This window comes from Mercenaria mercenaria, chromosome 14, assembly GCF_021730395.1.
Source record: "Mercenaria mercenaria strain notata chromosome 14, MADL_Memer_1, whole genome shotgun sequence".
In the NCBI taxonomy this organism is placed as follows: Eukaryota; Metazoa; Mollusca; class Bivalvia; order Venerida; family Veneridae; genus Mercenaria; species Mercenaria mercenaria.
This window is the reverse complement of record NC_069374.1, coordinates 2,195,668-2,219,968: the sequence shown is the minus strand read 5'-3', so window position 1 is coordinate 2,219,968 and position 24,301 is coordinate 2,195,668. Positions and strand designations below refer to the sequence as shown.

General features: G+C 36.6%; 2 protein-coding genes across 4 annotated transcripts; one reads left to right on the top strand and one right to left on the bottom strand.

Moving 5' to 3' along the window:
* Positions 1-12,679: 12,679 nt before the first annotated feature.
* LOC123528067 (histidine-rich glycoprotein-like) lies at positions 12,680-13,756 on the bottom strand. Its single transcript, XM_045307810.2, has one exon. The coding sequence runs from the start codon at positions 13,754-13,756 to the stop codon at positions 12,680-12,682; it is 1,077 nt and encodes a 358-aa protein (XP_045163745.2).
* A 223-nt stretch (positions 13,757-13,979) lies between these two features.
* LOC123528314 (uncharacterized) lies at positions 13,980-21,276 on the top strand. Of its 3 annotated transcripts, none has more exons than XR_006681959.2 (2): positions 13,980-14,553; positions 20,244-21,276. XR_006681959.2 is itself a non-coding variant. In XM_045308049.2 (2 exons), the coding sequence occupies exons 1-2, from the start codon at positions 15,107-15,109 to the stop codon at positions 20,943-20,945; spliced, it is 711 nt and encodes a 236-aa protein (XP_045163984.2). In that variant the 5' UTR covers positions 15,092-15,106; the 3' UTR covers positions 20,946-21,276. The 3 variants fall into 3 exon arrangements, 2 of the variants coding, with proteins under 2 accessions (XP_045163984.2, XP_045163983.2); XM_045308049.2 differs by lacking the exon at positions 13,980-14,553 and adding an exon at positions 15,092-15,115; XM_045308048.2 differs by lacking the exon at positions 13,980-14,553 and adding an exon at positions 15,152-16,178.
* Positions 21,277-24,301: the final 3,025 nt, after the last annotated feature.

Here is a 24,301-nt window from a genome sequence, read left to right as displayed (position 1 = left end):
GTGACCTTTACTACAACACAGAATTACAACTAACTAAGCATAAAAATGACCCCCTGTTCACAAGTGATGGGCTCTTTGTGTACTGGAAGACAGTATGTTCTACCAAAGAAGATAACAGATGTGCAAAGGAGGCACTTGGTTGCAAAACACCACCATACCAAGAATATTGATGTTCGTACAGTAGAACAACTCTTTATACCATTCTTCGAAGAGTGCGAGACACTGCATTTACCAATACTGTGAAATCCACAGTTCATCTACTAGTCAACAATATTTCTTACACTCAACAGACAACTCTTCAAGGTATTTCTTTACAGCCTGATGCTACTTCTATCGTTTATAATACATCCGTTCCTGACACTCTGGAAGCATTTCTATCTTCTATCAGAACAAGCACTTACACAGGAGAAGTCACATGATACACCACATATACCGAACCATGATACAGTCTCCACACCCCTTCGAATTACCACACACCAACCAGACCCACCCTAAACGACCTTACTGGATCTTTTCTAACCAACATCTCTCCATGGTAATTAGACATAAAACACCGTCACCACTACCAGAAGTAAACATTACTCCAGAAGACTTACCAACAAACATACCCCAAAGGAATAACCAACTACTAAAAAATCAGTCACATCATCACCATCTATAGAGGACCGTCAACAAACAGAACAACGATCACCAGCAACTATCACCATTCTACTAGAAAGTACAAATCCGGACTAACAAATTTACAAGTTAGATCACTATTCTATTCCTAAGGCAGACACCACTAATGTAACCTCGACCAAAACCTATCGTCGGTACCGTCATAAATTATATTTTTAAATGACATTTGATCTTCCAAAACATAAAATGTGTCCAGATAATTCCGAATTTGAACGTTATGCCAAAATTTTGGAAAAGAGCCGCAGACACTCCGACGATGCCACAGCCCCTTCGAGGTTCCCCAGGTACTTCTAAAAGTATCGGGACATAAATTTGGCCGAAAACTAACCAAATGATCTCTAATAAGTTGCCCTCGTACAATCACGCCATTGACAAAATGATGTTTTATTTGTCAGATGTAGCTAAATAATGTACTTTAGTTAATATCTAGTTATGAACTGATATGATATATTGCAGACATTAGAAATAAATATTTTAGCAAAGGTGTTATGAAATGATGATGCAAACAAAATTCAGATATCATACTACACATGTGTTTTGTCTCTTGAAGAGCTGAAATTTATTTTAAAGCTGTAACTAACTACAGCGTGGTACACGCATTCTCCAAAACTGTCTTTAGAAACGATATTTGATGACAGATGAAGCTTAACTCTTATAACGAAGTAAAGCTAATAATTGTAATGAGGCAAATGGAAACACTTGCTTCCGTCAAAGTTTCGAAAGTGTTTATTCAAAATTAATTGTTTGAACTAATACGGAAGAATCCGTAGAAATTGTGGTCTTTCGAATTTTATGTAGAAACAAGTGAACGAAGTATCGCCAAGCAATAAAAAGCAACTCGCAGCTAGCAAATTATATGGGACCCATATGGGCCCCTTATTGTTTTCTATATGGGGCTCACATAGGATTTGCAAACGGGATTGGGAATATGGTTTTCGACTCTCGTGGATTTTCAATGTCGGATCATACACGGCGCTTGTGCGTCTCGTGAGAGTCAATCTGGCAAAAATCCACTCGAGCCGAATACAGCATCCCAGATCGAGCTACTGTAAAAAGATCCTTTTGGAGCAAAGTATGCAACCAAGAAGAATAATAGCGGACTCGGTTTGATCGAGTCTGTTCACGAGAGGTAATGAAATGTGCAACACCACCTTACCTTTTCACATTTCATTACCTCTCACGCCCCGTAGCACAGGCTTAAGAAGAACTGTATTGCACATATATTGAATGGACTCCATAAACCCCAGATCAGAAAATATAACAACACTGAACCCTATTTTATTCTATAGATTGATGTTCTATTTCAATTTAAGTGAAACGGCATTGTGAGACTTCAGTTTTTTCAACGTTTCTAGTTTGAAATTCTTTACTTTAAGACTCACTTGGATGGATAACTTTTTAAAAATTAAGGGAAATAGAACATTAGATAAATACGAAGATCCATTGTATATTTGTGACTAAAATTAGATAATTATGTCAACTTTGCAACTTCAGTCGTCTTTTTTTTAATAATCTGAAAAACAAATTTAGAGACAGCATGGATTTTTTTTTTCAAAAATGTGCAATAAAACCGTGGAAAATTACTTAAATAAATCGAAAACTAAACCCTTTTTTCAACTTTGACTCGGCAATCAAATATCAAATACAATAACTTCTTCTTTAGATATACAAAAAAGCAATCAACGGCTCATTAGCTCTTCTTTTATAGTACGTACTTTTAAATATATTGTTACAGTAACTTTGTTTTTTGTTTTGTTTTAACGCGTTTTTTTCAACAGTATAACAGTTATGTAATGGCGACGTTACAGTAACAGTTTACAAAACAGTAAAATTTATTTATGATTGTTCTTATCGTTCAAACGCATTCGTTTGTACTAGTAATTACAAAATTATACAATAAAAAAATAGTTATCAAATCAGCTTTCTTGGTAGTCTAGATATGATGTTTCAGCTTATTATATAGCAGACACGCCCTTTATAGTACTCGCTCTTGCTTGGGTTGAAGTGCGTCAACAAGACATTCCCCATCCTCTACTACTGATGACACCGTTACAGCAGATTTGCGTGTTGTAGTGGTATGGTCGAGTGCCACAACAAGACCCACCCATTGCTTTACTACTGATGACACCGTTGCAGCAGATTTGCGTATTGTAGTGGTATGGTCGAGTGCCACAACAGGACCCACCCATTGCTTTACTACTGATGACACCGTTGCAGCAGATTTGCGTATTGTAGTGGTATGGTCGAGTGCCACAACAAGACCCACCCATTGCTCTACTACTGATGACACCGTTGCAGCAGATTTGCGTATTGTAGTGGTATGGTCGAGTGCCACAACAAGACCCACCCATTGCTCTACTACTGATGACACCGTTGCAGCAGATTTGCGTATTGTAGTGGTATGGTCGAGTGCCACAACAAGACCCACCCATTGCTCTACTACTGATGACACCATTACAGCAGATTTGCGTGTTGTAGTGGTATGGTCGAGTGTCGCACATAGCTGTGATAGAGAACATAGTTGTTAACAGTAATATAAATTCTGGACACTAATTATCACATATAGCTTAAAATTGCTTTCAACTGCCTCAGCATAGACCTCTGTACAAGAACTTCATGATTTTTGAGTCGCCCTAAGGCCAAGTAATACAAACCTATGAATATTTTCTATATTGTAAATGAGTTTATAAATGCATGCATCGCATAGTGAATGTGTATTACAATTATTTAACATTAAATCTGTCAGAACAACAGGTAGAAAATAAACGTTACCTCCATTAACGAGTTTAGTGCGGAAGAGTACGAAAACGATTGAAATCCAAATTGGTCCTTGCATGTTTCTCACTACAGCGCAACTGTTTCTTGTCAATTAATGCACCTCAATGTCTTCCAGAAGTATATGATCTACAAAACAAGGAACTCATAGTTCAATAATTGGTGCAATTATTTACAGGGTGTTGTACATAAAAACGTTCTATAACATACAATCCAGACAGGAACGATTGCTGTCAGCTAATTTGTAAATGCTTATAAATCGCGTAATTGTTTCCAGAGTCAGACTACAGCGTATAGGAAGATATTCAACAAACAATGGGCGGCGGGATGAGCGTCCTACTCATCAGGATAAGCGCTGGAATGATCATACGGAAGGTAACTCGTTCGACAATATTAGCGGGTCTAAAGAATTCTCGAACAGGAGAAAGAGACCATTATTATCGCGATAATTATATTCATCTTATGACAATGGTAGACATGACAACAGGGATGGTGGTAATCAGTCCTACAGTGCTAATGATAGATATGATACGAGGTTCGGGTATGACCGTGACATTCCCTTTGGTGTACCTCGTAGAGACAGTGATAGGGGATTCACAAAAGGAAATCATACACTGCAGCAACTCGGCAAAGTTACAACTATAGAACAGCGGGTGACGGAACCAGAAGAAAACATTATTACCTATATGGCGGATTTTGGAATATTAGAGGCTGGAATAGTGACTCTTTTGGTATGGGTATGATAATGCTAAAGGAAATTGTAGAAACTTCATGTATAGAGTGAAAACACATCTAAATGATATTGAGTGTGGTCAAATTTTTTATGATTGATCTCACCTTTTTGTCAGGTCGTCTACGAAATCACATGTAACAGTGAAAATGAGTAGGCGGAAATAAACTTAGAAATTATAGAATGTTAAAAACTGAAGTAGGATTTGAAAACTTTTGCAAAACTGTAATTCCTCGAATGCCATTTACACACTGGCCATAGCTTTACCAGATCAAGTGGATCCAACGTTGTTTGAGCGGTGAATTTTACGCCGATCAGATGGAGAAATATGGCCGATACTACAAAATTCCGGTATTGTAAGTATGATTTAAAGGAATTTCGACCCGTTAAATAACGAATCAAATGAAACCGATGGGTGCACCTGGAGCGCAAATGTGTCTATATTTTAGCACATGTGTCTATTTAGCTGAGATTTGTGCCGTTTATTCAAACACTTTTGTACAGTCCGGCGGGGAAGAAGATTTTTGACAGTTTTTGACAATATCGCCTCAAATTTAGTGTTTTTCAGGAACAAGTAACTTTTATGTAAAGGGCTACCTCTTTAAACAAAGCGTGTGTATTTTCATAGAATTATTCAGGGTTGTTTCTGAACAATCGCCCGAAAACCTAATGCTACGCCGTTTCGAGTGGGTCGCTATTCAACGCAATCAAGTGGATACCGTTCGGTGTCTTACTTGCGAACTCTTATCCGTCTAAAAAACAGATATTATTTTCAAAGCCTAACAATGAATAAATTAATTTGGAGAGTTCTGAACGGCATACCAAAAGCGGGTTGACTCTTTAAAATTAAAACCAATACATTGCGATTTCAATACTGATTTGTCGTGCATTTAAGCTGTTCATCCAAAATAAATAAAGTTTGGTCAATGATAAAAGTATTGATCAGTTGTTTGTATATATTTTCATTCGTATTCCTGGTGAAACGTTCATTTATATTATAAATAGCTAGTATGGTTGGCATCTCATAAAAGCAGCTCATACAATTCTGAAACGTAATTTGAAAATGAGAAAGATCTGTGCTAGATGAATTCCCCATCTATTAACAGATGATCAGAAAAAGGCACGCGTGCAATGCGCAAACTTGTTGCTTAAACAGTTTCCAAATTACAATGCACGATCTTTCGCAAATGTCGTCACATGTGACGAGACATAGGTTTACTTTTGGCAAAAGACCATGAGTGTCAAGAAGGTAATGTATGCCATATTCTTCGCAACTTAGGGTCCTGCCATTCAGGTTGCTGTACCTAAAGGCAAATCCGTAAATTCGAAAACTGAAGAAATATTTCAAAACGTGAAGACCCGCAACTGGTTTGGCCAATGTCAGATTGCTACATGAAAATGCGCCATCACACAAGGCGTCTATTGTACAAGACTTTCTGAAGCAGGAAAAGGTTGTTGTGCTTCCTCCATCACCCTCCTTATTCGCCTGACCTTGCCCCGTGTGACTTCTTTTTGTTCCCAAGGTTCAAAAATAACTTTCTGGTCCAAACTTTGTGCAGCGCAAACAACTCTGTTCTGCAATATTCCAGTGTCTTCATAGTATACCTAGAAAATACTACGAAAAAGGCTTCAACGATTGGATTTTCTTTAAAGTAGCCAGACTATAGTAAAGGCAAGACTAATTTAAGTGTCAGCAAGTTTAGATAAAGCACGAGAAGTGCTACCGTGGTATCTATTCGGCGTGCAGATATCTATCCTTATTATAAGATGTTACTGGATTGATTTCCTTAAATATACCTTGTTAGAATATATTATATACTAATTCCACTAAGGTGGCATGAGAAATGGTCAGCAGTTGACACATCATCCTTTACGGTTTTGCTATATAACTCTTGTCTCATTGACTTGACAGACTGATATGCGGGTTTAGGAGGTAGGATGGGAGAGCACGTTAGCTAGGCAGCACTTTTCTGCAGAGCGCCTTAGCTTTCGAGCAGAGCTGTAAGATGATGGGTGTCTCTCAGTTTTGGCATTTAAGATTCTAAATTATAATTATTATTATTATTAAACTTATTTTATTTTAAAGGACTATTTTGGAACTATGGATAAATTAATTTAAGAAAGATAGAATCATTTATTTTAAATGTGCATCTAGAGAGAGAGATTTTATGTATTAATTAATTTAGGATAATTTCGGGATTTGGAATGAATAAATCATATTTAAAGAACTTTGTACCTCATGTTTTTTATGTACTAAACAAAATCCACTATACGATCGACTAAAGAACTATATAAAACGGCTGACAGGGGTACAGAGGGTCTGTCAATTGTATACAGAACATGTATGTTGTGTTCAAGTCAGAATATTGTTGGTGATAAGTTTCGTGTTTTATTTAACTGCCCGCTGTATAATGAAATAAGGTATGATTTGTTACAAAGGGCACAACTGCTTGATAATAATTTTTCAACTATGTCAGATATTGAGAAAGTTGTATTCCTTTTCACGAATAACGATATTACGCGACATTGTTCCAAATTCCTGCTACTTGATGCTAGAACGTACCCAAACAAAAAAAAAGATTGGAATGAATCGGTGTAATAAATCGTAAACAAATCGTTTAATAAATCGGTAACAAATCAGGACTTTAAATTGTTTTGCTAAATAATGAATCGGTAACAAATCGGGTATGCTGAAGTTGAAATGAAAGGAATTTGGAAAGGGGTGGGACTAATAAATCGGTAATAAATCGTGCTAATGAATCGTTAATGAATCGTACTAATAACTCAGCATTATTTTTAAGGGACGAAAGCATGGGTACAAAAAGTTTGAGGACGAACTGTAATTCTCTAGAAAGGGTAGCATTAACTATAAAAATGGCAAACTAAATGTTCTAGTAAGGAAAGAACATCATGAAATATATAGATTCTATTTACAGTATAGCAATTGCTAAATTCAAAAATATGATACATATTAGAACATATGCATCAGATCTAATTTATAAAATGTCTTTAAAGTTGTCATGAAAACATATGACAACCTTGTAATTATTTCCTAAAAACTTAACAGCTTCAAATATAGTGTAAAGAATTAATGTATGCACTTAAATATGTCATTTTACAACTATATTTGACAATCAAACATTTGCACTTACTCCATGACAGTTAAAATTCCAGTATTTTAGAGGATGCATGTGGTATCTATGTGTATTTCAGTTATCCCGCCAAAATGCATTAAAGATGGCTGACAATATTCTCATGTTTCCCGCCCAAAAAGTCACAATTTTACTTTATAATGAATCGGTAATAAATTATACTGCACAAAATATCTGTTTCTAATGAATGGTAAACAAATCAGTTAGCTGCAATGAATTGGGGAGGGACTTTCTCTGCTAAACCCGATTTGCTTCCGATTCATTAAATGAATCGTAAACAAATGGTGTTAATAAATCGGCAAATCCCGATTTGTTCACCATTTATTCACGATTTTGATACCATTTGTTACTTGATTTTTTTGTTTTGGTAGACGTTTGTTTGCGTGTTAATAGTTTACATATTCGTTGTAAATAATTCATCATGATAATACAATTCTAAATTTTACTATATACCAGTATATAAATATAAAACGATAACGAAAACGTTATCGGAAAAGTCGACTATATCATTATTGGTAATTGAGGGTTTAATTCGTGGTAAATAAGGTATAGTGCATTTTATTTGACCTGGCGGGGCGTGGTTTCGCGACGGTCCACTACATTTTTGTGCAGGGTATGTAGTACATGTAACCAATGTAGCATTTTTATGGAGTTTACCATTATTTGCATATGTCAGAGATAACTCCGCCCCGCCAGGTCAAATAAAACGGACTATAGTACAACTATTTTCACGGATAATGGTTTCACTACCCGATTCCCCTTTTCTCAGTAATAACAGAAATACCGCGCGTGAGTAGTGCGTCTTCTTACGCGCGTAAAGTTGCTCTTGTGGAAACGGTTGTACCATCAAAGTAAGGTATTTACGTATAATAGCCTATTGATAAATATTGTAGTAGATGTCCGACGCCGATATGGGGTTCTGTTGCTCTGTGCATGCAGGTCCGTGGCTGTGGCATTTCGTGGGCTGTAGCTCCGTATGGGTGATGGTGTGCTTTTGGTGATTGGTTAATGTCTTTACTTTGTAGATAAATGTATAATGTTTTAAGTACTGATTGAGTACTGTGATAATCAATCTCACGTAACTCATTTTATGAGTGGCCATGTGCAGCATTAATAATGTTACGTAAATTGTACATTATAAATGGTTGTAATATGGATGAGAATAAACTATAAAGTAGTTTCAAAACTACAGAAGATAATCAGTCTGTGAAATTTTTAGGACAGTAAAAGGAATATCAGACATTGTTTGATGGAAAACTAGCAACAAACATTTCCGTAATTTGAAGATTTTGTATTTTATTTAATGTAGCCCCGATGATTTACAAAATCGCAAACTTTATCCATTAATTACAATTAATAATGACATGAAAGTCAAAGTTCCCAATCTTGAAAAATGTAATTTGATTGTTACCAACATAATTCTCAGTCGATAAAGTGTCACCATCATCTTGTAACATTTTCAACCACATGACGCGTTATATTGATACAATACGCCGCCTGTCATGTAATACGCCGCCTGTCGGTGTAATACGCCGCCTGTCTTGTAATACGCAATGTACTTACTTTAGTATGTGTACTAAAATAATAAACTTTAAAGCTTGCTTAAAGCCCGATTTTGCATAACTGAAAATTTAAAAACAGCAAGTGTTTCAGTCACGCACTATCAGAATAAATACGATTTCGGAAAAATAAAGCAATGCTTACATGAGCAATGAAACAATTATTTATCGGTTTTTGGAAGCATGCATATTATTAAAACTCACATTAAAACATGATAATGACAGCGATTATAATTCAATTTATTATCAAGAATCTAATGAAAACCGTTAATAAAATAGTAGACGTTACTGTAGATGTGTAAGGATGCCACATACTTAATTAAATAAGTAGCCTGTTTGCAATAATTTTTATTATACCAAAGAGAACTTAACTGATTTTGCAGGACATTTGGAACAATATATATTTTAAACAATTAGATATGCAGCAAAATAAAATACCAATGAATAAAAGAACCCATAACCCCTTAGTACGGAAAGACATTGTGCGGTCGTCACACGGTACTAAAAGACTGCTAATCATCAAATCTAAAGGAAAGTCATAAGAGCATACTAGTATAACGTTTATTACCATAATTCTTTTATTTGATAGCCCTTGTTATTATTGCTATTTAATTACCATTATTGTAAGTCAAAATAATCTTCATTACACTTACCTTCAGTAAACCTCCTAGTCAGTCCAGGTTTTAAAGCTTGTACAGAACGGTTTCTTCTTCCTTAAATCCTCTTTTTTCCAGTTGGAGGAGGTTTTGACTAATGAATAACAATCAAAGAAAACATCTCCGAAAACATCTTCCTGTTTAATTTGAACAAACAAAAAAGTTACAGGTATTGTTACTATAGAGATTGTTTTCCTTTGTTTAGATTTTAAATGTATACAAAATGGTCGCGATCAAAGATTTTTTTGTATGTTTTGTTAAATGTTTGAGGATGGAATATGAATGTCACGCCGTCATAATTATAGGACATATCGCAAAAAAAAAACAACAAAAAAGAAACAAAAACAAAAAACAAACAAAAAAAAAAACAAGGAAGGTTATCCAACAGGGAAAGCCTGTGCTGAAAACGCAGCCTCCCCAAACGTGCACACGCACACCACACGCGCGCAAACCACACGCAAGCATGTACACGCACGCACGCACACACATAGCAAACACACAAGGACAAAACAAACAAATAAAGGAACAAAGTTAGTGCACCGCTTTGGAACGGTCAGTGGCAAAACCACAACCGGTTTTTGGTGCACCTAACCTCACTCTTAACCCCACCATGTTCCAAAGTCACAGGACAGTGTAAATAAAAGTTACCCTCGCCAGGTGAAACCCTAACATACGCAAAGACAACTCTCAGATTTATGTTGTGCGGAGGAATTTACCAGGTACGTGTCCTTGGATTTTACATGGGTATAACCGCCGGCCTTAAACACTCAGCGACGAAGACGCACACACACACGCACGCACGCTGAAAACACGAACTCTGAGTCAATATTAATGGTTTAAAATTGTTAATAGTAATCCTTATTTTTTCCTCACGAAATATCATGGCAATCTATATTCAGTGCCTGCCATCATTGTTTGTAATCCATCTGCAAGGAGTTGGGTTTAACGCCGTTTTTCAACAGTATTTCAGGCAGTTAACCTTACCAGTGCGCCTGGATTCTGTACCAGTACAAACCTGTTCTCCGTAAGTAACTGCCAACTTCCCTACATGAATTAGAGGTGGAGGACGAATGATTTAAGACACAATGTCTTTTATCAAATCGTCAGGGAAACATACGGCCCGCCCGAGGATCAAACTCACGACCCCGCGATCCGTAGATCCGTAGATCGGCTCTCTCCCTATTGAGCTAAGCGGGCGGGTAATTGTGATCATGAAATAAATATATTTAAACTAAGAACTATGAGCTGTCAAATTTATAGCCTGCATCTTTTCCTCATCTAAATAAAAGTGACACCGTCTTTATGTTTTGTTGATCTGTACATATTCTGTTCACAGTAACAGCAAACCAGGTGTGGGTGGGTTATCCATTGCTGCCATGTGGGTAAAACTGTTTATTTCCTTTAATGGTAAAAATTTTAAAAATAGGTAAAATTGTGTACATATCTTAGTACCTAAGTGTTCATAGTACCTAACTGCTCATCTGAGTTTTTATCTTTCTTGCTATTTCGGTTAATCACAGAACAATTTGATGCTACCGGAATTTTTTGTTACCTGAAGCTGTTGGGCAGTTTCTACAGAAATAATGTCCCACAAAGCTTTTCTGTCAGACAGACAAACAGATATCTTTATTTTCTCCCAAGGTAAACATATTACAACATGGGGATGAACTGCTTCCAACACTGAAACTAAACAATAACACTTCCGGCAGCACCTTATTTACTGATGAATGTTGATTTTGTTTTCGAGAATTCTAGAGTATACAATCGTAATTGATTGATTAAACAAATCCTGTTAGGAAAATCTCTGAGCGCATGTTGATTGAATTTGAACTGTTTCTACAACACGATCATCAGCCTTCAGTGTCTTACAGTATATATCAAAAATATAATCTAGATGATTATAACCATTTTACAGGATATAGCTACACAAGAAAAATCTTTCCTCCATAAAATGATAATGCGTCATAGAGGTTTAATCAGTCTAGTGTAATTATAAACGAAAAGCATAAAATTTGTTTTATTATGATTTCTTATGTTCTTAGCCCTTATCTTGCTGGACACGGTTGATTCTGCCTTTGCGACCAGTGTAGATCGTAATAAGCCTGCACAACCGTACACAAATTAATAAAATTAGAATTTATAACTGAAAAGATGTATTATTGTAATTGATGTTTTTTAAACTTACTGAACTATTTTTTTCATACTCGCATTCACCCTTGATGAGACTGATTAGGTACACAAACACTCCTGTTAAGTTATGCGTATAATTCCTCTATGAAACAAATACATCAAGATGGAGTAGTAATAGGTGTTTATACACTGTATATGAGCCGCGCCATGAGAAAACCAACATAGTGGCTTTGCGACCAGCATGGATCCAGACCAGCCTGCGCATCCGCACAGTCTGCTCAGGATCCATGCTGTTCGCTAACAGTTTCTCTAATTGCAATAGGCTTTGAAAGCGAACAGCATGGATCCTGACCAGACTGTGCGTATCCATGTTAGTCGCAAAGCCACTATGTTGGTTTTCTCATGGCGCGGAACATGTATAGTTTTAACATATTTAAAAGTAATACAAAAGACACAAATGGAACACAAAAATGATAATGAAAACATGTGAAAAATACACTAAAAGTCAGTGTTATCACAATATGGAATGAAATATTTGATCATTCAGGTAAACTTAATTTGTTGAGTTCAAATTAAAGATTTGTTCAAAATCATGAAAATGCTCGAGCCCCAGTAGGCTTCTCATATGACACTAGGACTGTTTTTTTCCAGGAAGCGGACTCGAGAGTGATTCTAATAAGCTTGAAGCTTGCTAAAATAAATTTGTATTTTTAAATTAAACTAAAATACAGTTTTTATGTACTATATACGGAAAGAATCACCAAATGACTTTTAGACCCAATATGAATTACTTGAAGGTCGAAATACAACATTTGTTTTAAATTACCTTCTGCATGGTAAATATACAGGGTAAATATGGAAAAAATGGCAGCTCGGCTTACAGATATCATTAAGTAGTTTTGTTTATCTCCCATCTACATTATGTTTACAAGTGTCTCGCAGTGACACCAGACCAGACTGAAAAAACAACAACAAACAAAACACTATTCATATTATACCCTACCCTGATATGATATGATGTGATGTGATGTGATGTGATATGATGTGATATGATGGATGTGATGTAATGTGATGTGATGTGATATGATATGACATGATATGATATGATATGATATGATATGATGTGATGTGATGTGATGTGATATTATGTGATGTGATATGATGCGATGTGATGTGATGCGATGTGATGTGATATGATGTGATGTGATCTGATGTGATGTGGTGTGATATGATGCGAGGTGATATGATGTGATATGATGTGGTGTGGTGTGGTGCGATGCGATGCGATGGGGCGGCGTGCGTGCGGGTGCGGTGCGGTGCGGTGGGTGGGTGGGTGTGTGTGGGTGTTGTGTGGTGCGTTGGTGTGGTGTGATGTCGTGTGAAGTGGTGTGTTGTGATGTTGTGTGGTGCGATGAATGTGGTGCGTGGTGTGGGTGGTGTGTGGTGTGGTGGTGTGGTGTGATGTGTGTGAGTGTGTTGTGTGTGTGTGGTGCGATGTGTGTGGTGGATGATGTGTGTGGTGGTGTGATGTGTGTGGTGTGATGTAGTGTGGTGTTGTGTGTGATGGGTGGAGTTGGTGGTGGTGGTGTGTGATGTAGTGTGGTGTGGTGTGGTGTGGAGTGATGTGGTGTGGAGTGATGTGGTGTGGTGTGATGTAGTGTGGTGTGATGTAGTGTGGTTTGGTGTGATGTAGTGTGGTGTGGTGTGGTGTGGTGTCATGTGGTGTGGTGAGTGAAGTGTGGTGTGGTGTGGTGTGGTGTGGTGTGATGTGATGTGATGTGATGTGATCTGATCTGATGTGGTGTGGTGTGGTGTGGTGTGATGTAGTGTGGTGTGATGTGGTGTGGTGTGGTGTGGTGTGGTGTGATGTAGTGTGGTGTGATGTGATGTGATGTGGTGTGGTGTGGTGTGGTGTGATGTGATGTGGTGTTGTGTGGTGTGGTGTGATGCTGTGTGGTGTTGTTTGGCGTGGTGTGGTGCGGTGTGGTGTGGTATATATGGTATGATATGATATGGTATGATATGATAACCATTTACAGTGGCCTTTTTCTTTCTGTCTCTCAACAAAACCTGCATTGTTAAACTGGTCTTGTCATTTAATTTTCTATTCAAATGTATACCAATATACCTCACATTCGAAGTTTTGTCATTTAGAATTATCTACAGTATAAAACCAATCTATTAATGTGGACAGTATAACCTATACAGGGCAGTGCTGTTGCTTGGTTATTCTAAGTGAGTCATGCAGTCCTTTTTACATCTATTCATACAAATGTATAAGATACAATGTGTTTTAGCCTTATGGATATTGCAAAATTCGAATACCGTTTTTAAAATTCCAGTAATGTCAGATTGTTATTGTTAAGAGTATGACTATTTTTTACGTTTTGCAAAATAAGGAAGTTAATTCTTTTACACATTTAAAAACAAACGCTGTGTAGATTTAGAATTTGCCATGCGAATTATTTTACTTTACACAGACTTTATACAAAAAACGAGTTATAGTTTGTATACATAAAAGGATTTATTCAGCCTGTGTACTTAAATGACAGCCAGAATGTTATTGTTTGTAAACATTGATAACTGGTACGTTTTTAACTTGGATGACGTCACTCAAAGTTAGTTGTACATCAAACGTTTAAATAAACGTATTCCTCGTGAATAGATTAAAAAAATTCCGTTGTGTTTTACTTTCGTTTTCCTCTGTTTATGTGTTATTCCTGAAGTGTATGTTTGTGTGTGAATTCTGCGAAACTGTTGTTTTGTATCCGGGTTGATACAGTATAAACAGATGTTTGTGAGCAGTTGAAAACAAAAGTGTTTACAACTTGAAGAATAACTGTAGGAATTCAGAGAAGCTTGTTCTGTCGGAGGTAAGACATGTTGTACCTTTTTACTTATTTTGTATGTAAGATAAATATAGTTTTACCAGTGCTACATTATTTCCGTGCATTTTCTTTGCATTTCAAATTATAATGATTTTACTATCATATTCAAGAAGCAAGCTACATTAATTAATGGTCACATGAGAATACCTCGTGACGCTTATTTGAATTTCTGATTGTATTTATGCTTATTAATTGTTAATTTCGTTCCCTGTCCTATCATATGTCCTATTTAAAATGACTGCCCATCATTGGAATGCCGATTACAGATTACAATGTTGTCTTGTGCACAACTAGCGTAACTCAGTAGGCTTATGAGATGGCTTTTTTCATTATCTTATAGTTTATAGTTGCCATCCTTCTAGAAAGCATTAATCAAAGGTTATCGCGCTGTCAATAACGTCCTAATATTTGGGCCAGTCGGATATTTTTCATGGGTAAACTTCTATATCTATTTTGTTGAGTTTAGGGCCACAACAACTTGTATGTCGACTTTTCTATCTTTGGTTGGTGTAGGAAGACCAGAGGTGCCCCTCCAGCCATGCTGCAGGTAATAGCGGGCACTTGGGTTAGAAACACCTATATTCAGTAAGCCAACTGGAGCGTTTCCTCAAATGAATAATTCTACACCTAAAGTTAGGTTTTGAACCTACGTCCGTAAAGGACAACACAGTGACATTAATCACTCGGCTACGGACACCCTGCCACTTGTTAAGTTTAAAAGGATGTAACAGAATTAAATACTGTTTGTGGTTCAAATGATTAATGTATTCTGACTTAGTAACATAAATGGTAATAAATTGTCTATGATATTTTGAACGTTTGTTGTCAAAATATGTAAGAAAATTTAACTTGGACAGCGATCAAGTGATGTTGGCTCTGAAACAAGTAACCTGCAATTCATATAATGCAGCCTGTAGAAAACCGATTATTATAAAATGCATCCATACTCTGTAGTTAAATACATGTAAAATTTATTAACTAACTTACTTAATTTAGGAAAAGGTTAATGAATGATGAAAGTAAATTAAGATGATTATGGTACAGTGGTTTGAACAAAGTAGCCGATTGTATTTACTGCAGCTTGTAGACAACCGATTTTTATCTACAATTTACATTTTTACACGAGGCAGTTGGCTAGAGTCAAAGAACTGAATATAGAAAATACATGTGCACATATATAGTCTAGTGACTCCGACTAAACTTTCCCTGATTATTCTTTTCTGTTCAATATGAACAAAAGTCTATAACTAATCTGGTTTATAGTAACCACAGGCTGCTCAGTGTGATTTTAATTGGACAGTAGTGCAGAATAAAGAAAATTAGGGGCATTCGTGGCCGAGTGGTTAAGGTCGCTTACTTTAAATCACTTGCAACTCGCCGATGTTGGTTCGAGCCTCACTCGGAGCGTTGAATTCCTTATGTGAGTAAGCCACCCAGCTGGCTTACGGAAGGTCGGTGGTTCTACCCAGGTGCCCGCTCGTGATGAAATAATGCACTGAAGGGCACCTGAGGTACTATCAAATCTGGAAAGTCGCCATATGACCTATAACTGTGTCGATGCGATGTTAAACCCAACAAACACAAAACAACAGATGATAAGATTAGAAAAGGTAATGCAGTTGTATTGCTTGTCAGCATAGAAAATATTCTCACAATATTGAACCCCGAAAGGGTTTATATGTGTACATTTTATTTTGGGATTTACACATATACATTGTTTGATGATGTGGTTAAACTATTTAGAGCGCATAATTCTAATTCCGTCAGACATTCACATACCAGAATGTTCTTGCGAACATTTAAATTACTGATTAGCATTGTGATATAAATTAACAACGAAGAAATCCGACGACTGTACTTATTTTTGGCACCCAACTATACTATTGTGTCTTGGTGGTTGCGTTAAAATTGTTTCAACTGACTCCAAGCATAAGAATATAGAAAACTGGTAATAATCTTTTAAATAAAATTGCACAATCTCTGAGATAAGTGAATTCGCATGTACAAACATGTATAGGGAGGGTGTCTGAATATCTGTTTCTTATAACACATGATGTTTCGTATTATAACAGGGATCCTATTCCAATATTATATAAAACATGTAAAAAGACATCAGTAAAAAAAAATAATTTTTACATTTTCTTAGCCATTAACATCATTTGTTTCATATTATTTTGAATAATACTTTACTTGCTTGTTATAACCCAGCAAACACACCACGTTGTTCCAACGTTGTTATGACGTCTTTCTCCAACATTGTGAAGACGTTGTTTTTTGGTTGATAATGAATGGTGCGTTGGCGTCTTTTTTGCAATGTTGAAAAGACGTCTTTTTAACAACGTTAGACAGACGTCTTTTCAACAACGTTGGAAAGACGTTGTTTTTTGGTTAATTAAAAAAAAAGTATACATTTTAATCAGGTTTTCGAAACAATCTAGTTCTTAGAAAGGAATACGTCCGTTGTTCAGGAGGGCCATGCACTGGAGCTCGAGGTCGGGAACGCAGATTTTTCGGCCTTATCCGGCCTTTATGTATTGGCGGAGCTTACGGCCTTCACGAATATAATCCAAAGTTTCCATAGTCTCAACTTTTAAAAATTACTCACAAAGTCGGGTATACTTTTTTCAGTCTACCGTCACCTTGACGGTAATTTATGAAGTTACGATTTGGGCAAAATAAGACCATACTCTTTTGAATTTAGTCCTTCGGCCACGGTATACAGGCAAAACCGCGCAGTAAAAATACGATCATGACACCGAGCTCCTGTGGGGTCAGGAGCATGAAACGTTTCCGCAGGAAAACTTAATTTAATTATTCCTGTACGAAATTTTACAGCTGTAAAAGACCTATATTCTTGTTCAAAATTTCAGTCATGAATATTTCAAATTTACAACTGAAGATTTTATATAACAACATTAGTTTCACAGCTATATACTTCAGTTTACAGCTGTTGAACGACTGTAAAACAGTCCGAATTATGCAAATGAGAAACAGTTGTAACAAGGCAGTCTGAAAGACAACTATATCCCCAGCCGCTGTTATGGATAGTGGCTCAAACATTTGACCCTGAGTTGTGACCTGGACCTTAAGCCAACATGGCTGACGCATGGGTTCTGCACATTGTCTTGATGAGGTGATCATTTGATTTAAGTTTCATGGTTATCCTTCAAGGGGTTTAGGAGATACAGAGCGGACACGAAATGGAAGGCTCAAACCTTTGACCTTGAGTTGTGACCTTGACCTTGAGCCGACATGGCTGACTTATTGGTTCTGCACATCGTCTTGATGAGTTGATCATTTGATTCAAGTTTCATGAAAATCCTTCAAGGGGTTTAGGAGATACAGAGCGAACACAAAATGTTACGGACAGACGTAAGGACGGACGGAGACCATTCCTATAACCCCCACCACTCATGACGGGGGATTAAAAATGAAACAGTTACAGCTTTAAATATGTCTAAATGTTACAGCTATAGAAGTATTACAGGTGTTGAAAAAGAGGGCATTATTATTATTTTTTTTTAAATCAGGATGAATAGTAATTCTCTAAACAGGGTAGCAGTTACTACAAACATAGCAAAATAAATTATCTAGTAAGTAAAATTTGCAAGCTTTGAATGTAGTGTAAATAGTTAATGTATGTTTGTACTTATGAATGTCCTTTTACAACCATATTAAATATTCAAACTGTCTTACGTAGTTTTTATTTCCTTTCATCAAACGTTACACTTGCAAAAAAATTTCACTGTTAGAAACACTTACATTTTCAGTACGTGAGCATGTAACATGTTCTATCGAAATATCATCTAGACCATGTAACATACAGGATGCATCTTCAACAAGTCTAAAACTCTAAAAAATAACTGCAAATTGTTAACGAGGGGTGTTCATAAATACCATGGAAAGTGCCGTTAAAATTTTATTCTAGGTCTTATTGTGATGAAAATTGAAAATTACGAATAAGAACATCGTAAGTAGGAATTCTAAAATAACAAATTTCAGAACATAACCGTTATTCATTGATCGTTCTTTAATTTTCAAAATGCCACTGCTCGCCATGTCTTCCGAAATCTGATAGGCAATTCGTCAGAATACTCTCCCGGTCACTTTCACCCCCCCCCCCCCCCCCCCCCTCCAGCGCACATACAAACACACTCTCCAATACTTGCATCCTGAGCAGGATATTTCCGTGTTTGTCGCTGCTGGAGATGTTGTAGTTGATGGATGAATGTGCAAATTCATAATTAATATAATCAAATAGTGCTTAAATGAAAAGCATTCGTTTAATTTCATTTCTTCAAATATTCGAAGAATACGGTATGTAAGAAAAGGTGTGGATGGAAATATCTGGCTCTTGGCGGGAACTACCGCTTAAACAGTTACCATCCAGTCGAGCCAAATATATCAGTGTGAGAGCCACACTCTTATGATCTATGATCTCCATTCAAGACTCGTTTTAAAAACAATATGACTGCTTAACACATTAATGAAGCACATGACTTTATCGGCGTAACGCTTACATTTCACATAGATATTTATGCTAGTAGAAAAACAAAGTTTGGGATATAAATAAATTGCAAAATAAATGTTGTTGTTTTTTACTAGTGCAAAAAGAAAAAAGAGACGCTGTTGGGCCGATAATTTCACATGATGTTGTCAATGGGATTATTATGTACATAATTTATTATTTGTCCAAAGAATTTTTTTAGTTTAGAAATTACCACCTAGATATGTGAAGAAATGAGAGCACTTTTCTTGGTATCTAGTGTACACCCCTCATACTTTTTTTTTCTCAGAAATCACTCACCAACTGTTTTTAGATTTTTCACACATTCTTGGCATAATAAGACGAAGCGCCATCACAAGTTTCGTAAACCGGGCTTACATATTGGCAAACGTATGTCCTGTTTTCAACTTAAAACATTTTTGCTAAAACTTTTGTTAGTAAAAAAGACCATGCTTTCATTAGAGAGGTTTTGTTCCGTTTTGTTGTCTTTCCATCTGGATTGACCAAACAATGGTGTTTTTTCGCTCGCTCGATTAAGAGCTAATTTGTCCATGTGCAAGGACAAATAAAAACCCATAAACCAAAGATTTAACAAACTTTGAAAAAAACTGTCTTGGAATTGACATTGCTTGTCAATTGTAACTAAATATATTGATAAACATAATCCAATTCAAATGCCATAAATGGATCTTTTTCTCGATCTAAATTAGATTAACAGTTGAACATGCCTTATATGCCACCTGTATTAAGCAGTCACTTCCCTTTAGCAGCAGTTCAACTAATTTCCCAAATAAAAATTTGGTTCCAGTTTCAACTTGTCTTATGAAATCATCTGCCAAAAACATCCAGATTGTGCCGTTTTCTTGGCTTACTGCCTAGACCTATATATAATACAGGTTTTACAATTGTATGATAGTCCAACTGGCAATGTTTTCATATTTAGTATTTAGTCATCTTCAGCTTGTATAAAAAGAGTCCCTACCAGTTACCTATTCATTGAAAAAAGTGTTTCTTGGACAACAGCAAACAAACAATGTTCAAGGCCTAATTACTTGTTCGTGACCGTATAGTATTGTTGAAGAACGCAAAAGTTATTTTACCTGAATGCAAAGAATGATTTTATCTATGAGTTTGTTTAGCTTCGCCTGTAAAGCATTTTATTTTTCAGATGAGGCTAACTGCGGCAAATACCCTTGCACTTGTCCTCCTGCAGATTGTTTTTATCCGAACAGAAGGAGCAGCGTATTCGTCCACAGTTTGTATAAACGCTTGTGGAAACACGTTTTCATCCGGGTTCAGACGTATGTGCCAGTCATGCGCTGCCGATCCACCAGTCGACTACGAAATGTGCCGTTATGCCTGTGGAAACACTTATTATAGCTACCCCCGACAAATATGTAACATATGTGTATCACGTGTACCTACATCGGATCTGATGTGTATACAAGCTTGCGGAAATACCTTATCCAGTCGGTATCTACAAATATGTGGTCGTTGTGTAGTGAATCCGCCGGTCACCGAAACGATGTGTATACATGCTTGCGGAAATACTGTTTCTTCTAATTTTCAAAGAATGTGCCATCGTTGTGTAGAAAGTCCGCCAGTCACTGACACAATGTGTATTCATGCCTGCGGAAATACTATTTCTTCTAATTTCCGAAGAATTTGTGATCGTTGTGTAGATAACCCACCGGTCACTGACACAATGTGCATCCATGCTTGCGGAAATACTGTTTCAAGATCTTCTTATTTCCGAAGAATTTGTGATCGTTGTGTAATGAGTCCGCCAATAACTGACACAATGTGCATCTATGCATGCGGAAATACATATTCTTCTTATTTCCAAAGAATCTGCAATGCATGCAACTAAAAGACTGTTGTAATGTCTATATTTGTGTTGTTACACAGCACCGTTTACAAGGACAACGAGATTGCTGATAAAAAGAGATTTATTCTTTATTATGCCCCCGAAGGGAGGCATATAGTTTTTGAACCGTCTGTCGGTCTGTCGGTCTGTCAGTCTGTCCGCAATTTTCGTGTCCGGTCCATATCTTTGTCATCGATGGATGGATTTTCAAATAACTTGGCAAGAATGTGTACCACAGTAAGACGACGTGTCGCGCGCAAGACCCAGGTCCGTAGCTCAAAGGTCAAGGTCACACCTAGACGTTAAAGGATAGTGCATTCATGGCCGTGTCCGGTCCATATCTTTGTCATCCATGGATGGATTTTCAAATAACTTGGTATGAATGTGTACCACAGTAAGACGACGTGTCGCGCGCAAGACCCAGGTCCGTAGCTCAAAGGTCAAGGTCACACTTAGACGTTAAAGGATAGTGCATTGATGGGCGTGTCCGGTCCATATCTTTGTCATCCATGGACGGATTTTCAAATAACTTGGCATGAATGTGTACCACAGTAAGACGACGTGTCGCGCAGCCGTCGTAGTCAAGTCAAGGTCACACTTGACGTAAGGATAGTGCATATGGGCATGTCGTCACATTGTCATCATGATGGATTTTCAATAATGGCATATGTGTCCACTAGACGACGTGTCGCGCGCAGACCGGTCGTAGTCAAAGGTCAAGTCACTTAGACTAAGAATAGTGCTTTTATGGGCGTGTCCGGTCCATATCTTTGTCATCCATGGATGGATTTTCAAATAACTTGGCATGAATGTGTACCACAGTAAGACGACGTGTCACGCGCAAGACCCAGGTCCGTAGGTCAAAGGTCTTTAACTCTAACATCGGCCATAACTCTTCATTCAAAGTGCCATCGGGGGCATGTGTCATCCTATGGAGACAGCTCGTTTTTTATTAGTTTTAGCAAATTTTTTTTTGGAATTAATTGGCCTGTTTTTATGCTTTAGATTTAAAAGAAAGTTTCAGTCGCAGTTGTTCACATACTACAAGTATTGGCTGAACATTCGTTTCTAACGAATGGGCTATAATTATGATATTTAACATATCAGTTGAATCTAAAATACACTTTGCAACACAATAATAGTTTAACCAACCCTGGAAAATCGAATGTTAAGAGAATTAGACAGCTTAAAACGAGGAAGCTTTTAATAGGAAATCTTGCAAAGTATTTTTTGTGATAAAACAAATTTGGTTGTAGTGACAACATTAGTTTTGGTTACGTGTTTTAAAACCTGCGGAATCCTTTGCGATTAGTCGATGCCACTAATGTATTCCAAGGTTATGATAATCGTTCATCGATGCTGTTCCATCATAAACTGTGAAAAATGCTATATTCAATTTATGTTATATGTATATCTGTAATCGTTTAAGGTCTGTTTTGATTATTCGATCTGTTTCAGTCTTCAAATATCCTCAGTTCAAACGTAGTCTGGCCACCTACTAGAATATACTTTTTAAGTATTTTTTTTCAGTCATAATTCATATATGTTGGCCAATTCTGGCTCTAATTCTCCAATGTTTTGAGATGAAAAGGGAATGATTATGCAAAATTCAAATCGCCTAAGGAGTATCTCCTGTGAAAAAAAACATAGGTGGTTCAGATGTTTCAAGTACCTTTTTTTAGTTATTTCATTTGCTCCGCTTTAAAATGATTTACTTTCCATTTGATAGTACTTTTCACGGGAAAACTTATAATAAGTAATTTCTTAGTAAGGTATGTTATTTTAAAATCGTGCTTTTGCTTAACTTGTTGTTATTTAATTTTGTATTTATAACTAAGTTATACTATGGTAAATGGTATTTGTCCTGTCGCGCAAGGGGAAATGGGATAGTTGCCTATATGTATATAGGGCGAAAATTTTCCTACGGGCAGAATTTCTTTAAACTTTGTGTACTGACTGAGAATCAAGTTTCAAACGGAAATATATATAAAAATTCTTAGGTACCCAGGCTTGATCTTTAATTATCTGCCCTTGAAAGTAGATTTTTCAGTATTTTCCGACTTTCAAGGGCAGATAATTCATGATGACGGCTGGGTTCCTATGTTGTTTTTTTTTTATTTCATATTTCTTTTCTCGTTTTGATTCTCTGTCAGTAAAAAAGTTTTAAGAAGAAATTCCTTCTGTAGAAAATATTTGCCCCTTGGATGTCAATATAGAGACTGTTGCAAATGTCCTTAGCTACGAACATAACAAAATGATACCGCAAAGTCCTAGTCTTTCCCAGGGACCGAATTTCTTTAAACTTTGTATACTGACTGCAAATAAAAGTCTGAAGCAGAAATAAAAATTAAAATACAAACTTCTCTTGCCTTGATCTTGAATTATCTGCCCTTGAAAATTGGACTTTTTAGTATTTTCAAGGGCAGATAATTCAAGATCAAGCCTGGGTACCTTTGATTTTTAATACATATTTTCGTTTTAAACTTGATTCTCAGTCAGTACATAAAGTTTAAAGGAATTCTGCTCGTAGGAAACGTTTTGCCTATATACATACAGGGCAACTGTCCCACTTCCCCTTCGTTGTGTTTTGATCTATAAAATAGTCATATACGGTTCTTATAAAGACGAAAAAGTAAACATTGGAGACAAATAAAAGGCCAAAAGAAGGACTTGTCACGTAATAAACTCCGGTGACAAGGAGTAGTAAACAACACTTTGTAAGTCAACAGTTTTTATTTAAAGTTAAACCCAGGTTCTTAAGGAAAAGTGAGACGCACGGACAATGATAGCTAACCCAAGGTGTTTTAGCCCAAATAACTAAAAGAGTCTATTCAATACGGTTCCCCGTGCCGTTCTGCGCTTTTCATGGTTAATCAGGGGTTATATAGGAAATACACCCAAGAGCATTGTTGGTAATTAGCTATCATGTCCGAGCGTTATTACAAATATGGTGATACGACATTCTGCGGACTGCTGAATCTGCATGAAACTGCAATGTATAAAGGAAATATGCCAGCGTCCAGTTGGCTACCTGTATGCCTGGTACAGAGAAGAACTGTACTTTGTTAACCTTAGGATAAGCAATATACAATTATACATGTGTATGAAACAGAGAGAACAATATTTCGGAGAGCAATATTTTAGAATACTGGACTGTTACTATGTTACTTTATAACTATGTCCTGAACGGTCATTACATTACAGACTCAGCTCAGCAATTACTTATGTTTTTTCTTGAAATTGGGACATGAATGAGTTTTCTAAAATGCCAGCTGTGGTAGGGCACTCGCAGCCTATTTGGTAATACATTTATCAATTGATACAGAATGATTATCATTTTGAGAGAAGTTTTAAAAGCT